This window comes from Falco biarmicus, chromosome 5, assembly GCF_023638135.1.
Source record: "Falco biarmicus isolate bFalBia1 chromosome 5, bFalBia1.pri, whole genome shotgun sequence".
In the NCBI taxonomy this organism is placed as follows: domain Eukaryota; kingdom Metazoa; phylum Chordata; class Aves; order Falconiformes; family Falconidae; genus Falco; species Falco biarmicus.
The window spans coordinates 83862866-83871284 of record NC_079292.1 but is presented as its reverse complement, the minus strand read 5'-3'; the positions used below and the strand labels follow the sequence as shown (position 1 = coordinate 83871284).

Below are 8419 nucleotides of genomic sequence, written 5' to 3'. Positions count from 1 at the left end.
TCTGGTTTTTAACCTCCCTTCCCCAAGCTGAATATTAGTCTAGTGTTTGAGAAGTACAAGCTTCATCAAAAAGTTAATTTTGATTTTTATTGTTGCAGAAAAATAGAGTATAGGAATTTTTTCCTATCGGTAGCTACCTGAGCTAATAAAGCTTCATTTTTGAAGCCCTAAGGGAAGTGGAGTGATACAAGGTGGCAGCAAAAAAACCCACATACTGACACAGAGATCCATTCCTGGCAGAAGTAATTCAGGCATAAGGCACCATACACTAAGGACCCTTCATCTTTGGGTAAGAAAGATGCTCTGGCACAAAAAAAAGCTCCTGTTACATCAGCACAACACTTCACCAGGTTTTTTGGTCATTTTATTTTTGAAAGTTGTTTTGTACAAAAAAAAATTACCTTAAACACCACCATGAAAAACAGTAACAACAGACTTAGTGACTTCCTATTTTTTCCCATGTTATAGGATTGAGACCATAACAAAAAGTCAAAGAAAGCAGGAATTATTTGCTGACTCTAAACCCAGCAACAAAGCAGGGCCACCCCTTTTCCCTCAATGTTACTGTTCAGACTGCTTTGGCAGTATTAAAAATACACAAACCTTGTCTTTATGCTGCTGCTAACAGTAGTGGCTTGCTTACAGTCTGCCCTCAAGACTGAGGACACTTCTCTTGTCAGTCTACAACAGGGCTGAATGGGATTCCTTAGAGTATAAGCCCCTCAAAAAGCAATTACTACTCAAGGTGCCAAGTTCCTGAACATTCCCATTAAGTCTTACAACTCAGCTGTACCTGCTTTTGACAGGGCCCCATGAGAAGGTCTGTCACTCCCAGCCAGTAGCAGTATGTAAATACCATCTGCACAGGGCAAGTGTCTTAAGACTAGTCTGCACCATGCTTAATATTTATGAAAACTGACCATCTAAGGGCAAGAATCCCTTATGCAGTTTTTAATCCTTGGCTTCCTTTTTTATAAAAATAAGTTCTGGTAGCTTCACGGAAAAACCCTCTGCCAACGGGGAGAGCATAAAATCACAATGCTGACAGTGACTGAGCCATGTGGGCAGTCACCTTGGGAGGTTTGTAACAGAACTCAAGTGGCAGCTGCCCATCTCATTTTGCCTTGATGCCAGTTTCAGTTTCAGCAAATGTTCCCTTTACTTAGCAGCACATCATTTCCTTTTGCTTCTCAGTGATTGAGAAGACAGAGACAATATTTTGACTGAACTGAAAAGTCGCAAGACTGTATTTAACTCCTATAGTTTTTTAGCATCACCCCTCTCCAGTCTTGAGAGGATGGCATGCATCCCTTTACATTTGTTGAAGGAAACTGGTGTGTACTCTTCAACATACTGCCATTAGGAAAAGACTGCAGAGGTGCTAATGCCTCTTCCAGCCCCATGGAGCCTGGTGTAGAGCACTCTGCAGGTTGTGCTGGCAGAAACAGTGCGTAAGAGTGCAAAAGCTAGAAAAGCTGAAAATGCAGTCAAAGGAAAATAATTCCAGTGTCTTACAGATCCTGTAAACCCTAGCAGGAGAAAAAAAAAAAAAAAAAAAAGTAAAAGCACGAAAGATTTCTCCTACAGTCCCAGCTGTTTTAACCCATGGCCTCTTTTTCCTTCCCCTTTCCATACCCACCCATAGCCCTTTTCCCCTTTCAGTGATTAGTCTCCCACCTGCTCAGTGCTGAATTGCTTTCTTGCTGTCTTCTACTCCACTCTCAGCATTTTTGCCCCCCCACCTCTGCTGCATTTAAAAAAACCTAAACCAGCATTATATTCATAAGACATGCCATCAGGGACCAGTGCTGTTTACACCCAGAGGCATCCATGGGACTTGACGCACCAGAGACAGCAAAAGCAAATAGTGTAAAGAAAATCAGAAGTGAGAGAAGAACTGTCTGGGAGGCACCCAGCTAAACAAGCACTGGGGAGATGGGGAGAAAAGAACTCAGTGTTGAAAGCCTATCACATTGGTAGCAAGTGGTCATCCCGTTCTTCTGACTCCTCACCCAGCTGGTCATCACCCACACCACGGTATGCAGCTGGTGCATTTCGAGGCTTAGATCGGCAGACAAAGTCACAGCCATCCTGCAAGCACAGGACATCGCACTGGAATCAGACTGTATGCAACTGACTTGGCACCCAAAGCAAAGCAGCTTCTGTGATTTCTCTTTTGCTCAGGGATTATGCCTATCCCTGTGCTATCTGGGACAGGTCCCCAAAACTTGTCTTGGCATGAGAAGCACACATAAAAACATACTGCTCTCTCTTGAAAGCTCTGGACATACTGATCAACAATACGCAGCAACATCAGGCTGAGACAAGCACGGAGGATAGATTGCACTGGCTACAATGACCAAGGAGGGGTTTCAGGGAGTCAAACATATTGGAGTTCCCAGCTTAACATTCCTATGGGAAGTGTTAACTACTAACGAGCACGTGTTCTAGTCTGTTATGTAACTGTTGCAGGATATCAGTAGGAAATCAGTGTCAGCAAGGATTCAAAAAGAGTACTCGAGAAATAAAACTGATAACCTCTTCTTCTGCCTCAGGATACACTACCCTGGTGGTAAGTCTACCCAAGAGACCTAATCCATGAAGACAAGGCAGATGGCATTTTCATGTGTCCTGACATATGGGCCAGGCTGGGGATATATAGGGATTTTCACTCACCGCCACCAAATTGCCCAGATCTTGCCAGAAGGCAAAGTGAGGAAACTGTTCCATGCCCTTTGCTCCCACTACAAGGCGCTGGTAGAGGAACCCACCAATGATGTAGACTGCAATCAGTGAAGCAAACCTGGAGGGCAGAATTAAAAATCAAAGCTGAGGAAATCCTACAGACAAACTCTCCCAAGGCAGCTAGCTGCCTTAAATTGATATCGGAGCATCACTCAAGAACACAGCTATAAACAGAGACCAGACCAGAAAACATCCCCTTTTTCAAAAATCAAAAAAGTATTGATCTGCTAATATAAATAAATATAAATCTTTTCAGCAGCATTACAGGAAGCAATGCCTCTAAGCACAAGCACAGAAAATGAGTCAAGACTCCCGGTCTGAATTCCCAGCTCTGGCAAAGAGCTGTTGTGACTTCCTAAAACTGTAGGTTTTCCATGCTTCAGTGCACTTGCCTGTAAACTATGAAGGAGGATGTCTACAGAGAACAGAGCAGCTCTGCAGCATCATGCCTTGAGCAAGAGCTTTTGTCCAAAAAGCTCAGAGACATAGTAACATCTAACAGCGGCTGTGGATAGGTATACTACAATTATTTACTCTAGTATAGCATTTGCTATGTTTCTAAGTAAGTAACACTGGAGATTATGGCCCAGACACCAACAGCTCTTTCAATGACTCACGTGATCAGTAGAATGGAGCCAACACTGAGGTGGGAATCCTCCGCTGGACAAGCCACACTGCTGTCCATCTCAAAGAGGTAGAAACAGTCCTGTTCTTTTTCCCGCTCTTCTGAAATAATGCTGAATGAACTCTGCAATTTGGGAAAAGTTAAGTCATGTGAAAATATGCCCGGGAATGCTGAACTTCACCAGAAGATGGTTTTATCACTGTTGGTGCGGCTAGGCAACAGACACTGAAGGACAGGAGAAACCCCTACTGCCTCCTCAAAGCCCTTCTGCTTATAAACAGCTGTTTGTCTGGCAGCCTTTTGCTCCTCTCCCACCTCGTGTCACTCACCGCTGTAACACCCCGCTTGCAAGAAATCATTATCACAGCTCTTCTCTTTTCACCACTGCAGTGCCTGCCATATGAATCACCTCCTTTATAAATCAGCATGATCCAGTCACCTACCAAGAGAGAAACAATACAGGCTGCAAATCCAGATCAGGAGGCAAAAGGCAGATGCTGAGCAAGAAAGCATTGAGTGGAATCTTACTTCCATTGAAGACCTGGGTTTCATTGATTCTTCCTATCACTGTGGTCTTTCCATTCTGTCTATCTGTTTGTACCAAGCCACCAAAATCGTGCAAGGTGCTGTTGACCTCCCTGCATACCCTGAAACTGTAGACATAGTTTTCCGTTTTCCCTTTCTCCACAGTCACGTTAAACCTGCAGCAGGGAGAGGACAGAACAGACAGCCCATAGGATTACAGAGAACAAGACTCAGAGCAGCAGACACTTGAGACCTGGAAGCCAGTCACAGCCCCTACTAACAGGGGAGCCCATTCTGCAGTCTGGCCCCAGATCTTCCCCTCCCCTTGGCACATGGGTAGCGCTGTGCGGCCCCAAGGCCTGCAAGGTGTTGTACAGTACCTCATTTGGCTCAGGGGCTCCAGCTTCTTCAGCAGGGCTTTTTCTGTTTGCGACTCACTGCTTTCATCACCAATCACATCACAGCTCCTCTCTTTCAACTGTTCAGCCCCCACGCTGACAGCAAAGGCCACAAAGACTATCAGCACAGCAGAGGTACAGCAAGGTGATGACATCCTGGGCACACACCACAGAGAACACAGAGGGTTAACTGCAAACTAACTCCAGGGTCACCAAGTCAATGATTGGCCACTTCCTCAGTCCTGACTAGAAAAAGAAGTCAAAAACACAGTTCCCAAGGTCACTAAATCTGAATCTCTTGCACAGTCAAAGCCAATTCGTTGGGATGATCTGGGATTCTTTTCTGAATTTTGCCTCAGGACCACTAAAAGTTTTGCTGCTGAGCACATTAATTAGCATCGATTCAATCAGAGCAGAGCCCAGCAGGCTGAATGCTGGAGTAAGTTTTAATTACAAGCCACTGTTTGTTATTGCATTGCACTGAGAAGCCAGCCAGCAGAAAATTATTTACCAGGCCACTAATCAATCCTCTTTGCAGCTCTTGTGTGAAAAGCTTGTAGGGAATAGCCACTGTGATTAGTCAGGCAGTGTTTTTTCGAGTGCCTTAATAATCATAATTATGTTATTTTTCTGGTACTACTTTCGCTGAGAACCTTAAAGTGTTTAATAATGCTAAACTGCAACTTCACAGAACAGTTTTCTTCTGTTTCCACAGGGGAAGGAGGAAACTGACACGTCCTATCCAGCCGAAGAGGCAGTAACGAAGGTAGTAACAAAATCCAGAAGATTTGGCTTTCAGGTTCATGCTGAAAGCACATATGAAACATTCAATGACTGCACCAGCCAACCACAGTGGCACAACAGATTCCCCTCTGCTTCTCCCGTTGCAGATTTCAGTAAAGCTCTAGATGCTGGTGGACGGCAACCAACAGACCCACAACTACCTAAGTGTCTGCCTGGCTGCAGCTAGGCAGAGCCTGCTAGAGGAACAGCCTGTGTTGCTGAACCGATTACCGCCCCCCCGCCCGGGGTCCATCGTGACAGCTTCAAGTGCCAAGCCAGCTCTCTGATGGCCACGGAGGTCAGATACAAATACGACAAGGTTAGAAAACGCTGAAACGAGGAAGCCTGTGACACAAGAACTCGTGATTCGTCTCTCACAAGACCAAAAGCAGAACCCTGCCCCTAGCGCTAGCCACAGCTGCTCCGGGCAGCTCCCTGCCAAACCCTTCGCTCGCAGACACGCTGAAGCGAAAGGCGATGCGGCCACTCTGTTCACCGTCCCCTCGGCCGGTCGCCGCCCCGGCGGAAGGCTGCCGCTGCCTGAGCCGCTGCCCAGCGCGGGGACGGGGCCCGGTTTCCCACCCGCGGCGGCCCCGGGGGCCTCGGTCCCACGCCGCGTCCCCGCCACCCGCTCTCCGCTTCTCGCCGGAGCGCCACCTCCCCCGTCACCCCCACTTCGCCGCCGCCGCACCCACCTGCTGCCGCCACCGCCCCGCCCGGCCTCCCCCCACCGCGCACGGGCACGGGCACAGGTTCGTCCGCTTCTATGGAAGAGCGATCCGGGGCTCACGGGCATCACATGCTGCGTGCCCGGCGGTGGCGGGGCGGCCCGGGGACCGCAGGCGCGGACAGCACCGGACGGCACCGGCCTCCTCTGCGGCACCGGCCGGCACCCCTCGCCCGCCCCGTGAACCGGAAGCAGGAAGAGCGAGGCGGAACTGGCGCCCTCTGCCAATGGGAGACCGGGAGCCACCGGGATTTCCCCGCCCACTAGCGATTCCTCAGCGAATGAAGAGCGGCGATCCAAAGAGGCGGCTGCTAAAGCCCGCCCCAGCCTATAAAGGGAGCGGCTCCGGAGCCCGCCTCCTGCCTCTTCTTCACCCAATGGCAGGTGAGCAAAGGCGTGAAGGTCCCGCCTCCCCTCTCTTCTCCAATAGAACGATGAGGGCCAGCAGACAGGCGTCCCGTAGCGCCCGCCGCCTGATCCCCCCCCCGGCCGAGAGCCCGGAGCGCGGCTCGAGGCGGGAGCCGCTCGCCCAATGGCGGAGAAGCGCGCCCCACCCCCCGCCCCGCCTCTCCTCCGCCCGCCCGCCCGCCTGAGGCGCCGCCGCCGCCGCCGGGCCGGGCCGAAAGGCGCTTCGTGCACGCGCTGCGTGACTTTTCCACCTGGAGGCCGAACCGCTGCCCCTCACACAGGGTCGGGTCACCTGCAGGCGGGTGACCGCCTCAGTAAAGGTGGAAGACCCCCCCAGGCTCGCCTGGCCTTCCCCTCGCCCCGCGGCTGAAGGTGGCAGCAGGCCACCGCTGTCACTGGGCTTTGCCGCGCCCCCCGTGTACCTCCAGAGTGACTTACGGTTACACGGGCCAGGGAGCCCGCTGTTCATAACGCTGCTCTGGGGCCTTGGTCCGTCTGGTTTGGCCCTGCCTGACGCGGCTGTTTTGTTACACTTCGGAATGGAAGTGTCTCTTCCACCTCCTGCAAGTTTTGCCGCTCAGAGGAATTCTGATTATTCACTAGTCCAGCTGATTATGCACTAGGTTGGTGAACGTGAGCGTCTTGGTTATGATTAATAAAGGTATAAATGATTTGAGACTGGCCTATTTCTTAAGTCATGCCCCCACCATGATGGTAAGAGAGTCTGCTTTCCAGGGCTCTGTTACTGGAAGGGACGGACATTCTTTGCCGGAGATCTGAGGCACTTGCATCTTTAGTTAAGAAAGAAATGCTGGTCTTGGCAAACTTGCCGACATGCTGGAGAAGCCACTTGTTTGAGAGGAGTTTGAGAGGCTTCCCTATGGTGTGCTGCTTCACTAGTGAAGAACTGGGAAGGAGCATTGTCGGCTCCTGGAAAACTGATTGATTTAGTCCTGCTGTTATTTGTGTCCTACTGCTGATTCCACTGCAAGTATAGCACAAGCATCTCAGCTGCAGAACTCACATTTGTTTATGTTCACACTTAGCTGTTAACCGTGTGTTCCCTGCATACCTCCTACGGTGCAATCGCTTCCTTTCTGTTTCCTGTTCCAACTGAGAACTGAACTTATTGCTGATATTTGAGAGAAAATGGCAAAACACATCAAAACAGAGCTTTTAATTCTTCCCTGCCAGCCTTCACTGCTCCACTTGTTCTCAAATAATGCCGTCTTTGTGATCACTCTGGCCTTGCAGGCAGCCTGCAGTGCCTTTGGCTGCAGCCTGCAGTGCCTTTGGCCACAGCCTTTTCCCCTTGGTCTGGGCACTTAAGCTGTGTCTGAACCTCATTGGTTTCTTTCCAGCCACACAGATTACATTCCCAACTAAACTCCCCTCATGACTATAGCAAATTCTCCCTCTCTGAGCCTGACAGCTCTCTTTAGACTTCTCCAATATCCATCCAAAACATTCAGGAGAGACTTTCCTTCTCTTGTGTTGCTCTGCTGTCTTCTGCCTTCTCCTTCCTTTCAAGTACAGACTCCCTGTCTTGCTATCTACAGGCCCTACCCAGGATTGGAAGGAATCTTGTGGGTGCAATACACCACCCTTAGGGGCAAGTGTGTGATGAAGGAATTTGCAAAAATAACCAGTCCATGCCTTCTCAGACACGTGCATTGGAACACATTGGCCACAACACTCTATGAAACTAACCATCCTCCCAGGCAATCATTCTCAAATTTACAGCATATCACCAGGACGGGGAGCAATCATCTCTGTCCTAGAACTGGAAACCATGGCAAACTACTTTGCTGAGGATGCCCGAACAGTTCTTGTAAATGAACTGTACCAGTGGTGAAGATGTACACCCCAGGCCTGGCAAACATCCTGTCGTGGTTTAACCCCAGTCAGCAACCAGGTACCACACAGTCACTTGCTCACTCCTGCTCACCCAGATGGATGGGGAGAGAACTGGAAAGGAACGTAAACTTCAAGGGTTGAGATAAGAACAGCTTTGCTTAGGTAAAGCAAAATCTGAGCACGCAAACAAAGCAAAGCAAGGAATTCATTCACTGCTTCCCATGGGCAGGCAGGTGTTCAGCCATCCCCAGGAAAGCCGGGCTCCGTCACATGTAATGGTTACTCACGAAGACAAATGCCATAATGCAAAATGTCCCCCACCTTCGTTCTTCTTCCCCCAGTTTATATACT

At 49.5% G+C, this 8419-nt stretch overlaps 1 protein-coding gene across 3 annotated transcripts; it reads right to left on the bottom strand.

The window, feature by feature from the left end:
• Positions 1-346: 346 nt before the first annotated feature.
• M6PR (mannose-6-phosphate receptor, cation dependent) lies at positions 347-6474 on the bottom strand. 3 transcript variants are annotated; one of them, XM_056341823.1, is made up of 8 exons: positions 5772-6058; positions 5238-5359; positions 4276-4449; positions 3899-4071; positions 3700-3809; positions 3363-3493; positions 2677-2803; positions 347-2091 (listed from the first exon to the last, which is right to left on the bottom strand). In XM_056341823.1, exons 2-8 carry the CDS (start codon positions 5327-5329, stop codon positions 1969-1971), a joined length of 930 nt encoding a protein of 309 aa, XP_056197798.1. In that variant the 5' UTR covers positions 5330-5359; positions 5772-6058; the 3' UTR covers positions 347-1968. The 3 variants fall into 3 exon arrangements, with proteins under 3 accessions (XP_056197798.1, XP_056197797.1, XP_056197799.1); XM_056341822.1 differs by lacking the exon at positions 5238-5359 and having other exon boundaries at positions 5772-6474; XM_056341824.1 differs by lacking the exon at positions 5772-6058 and having other exon boundaries at positions 5238-5371.
• Positions 6475-8419: the final 1945 nt, after the last annotated feature.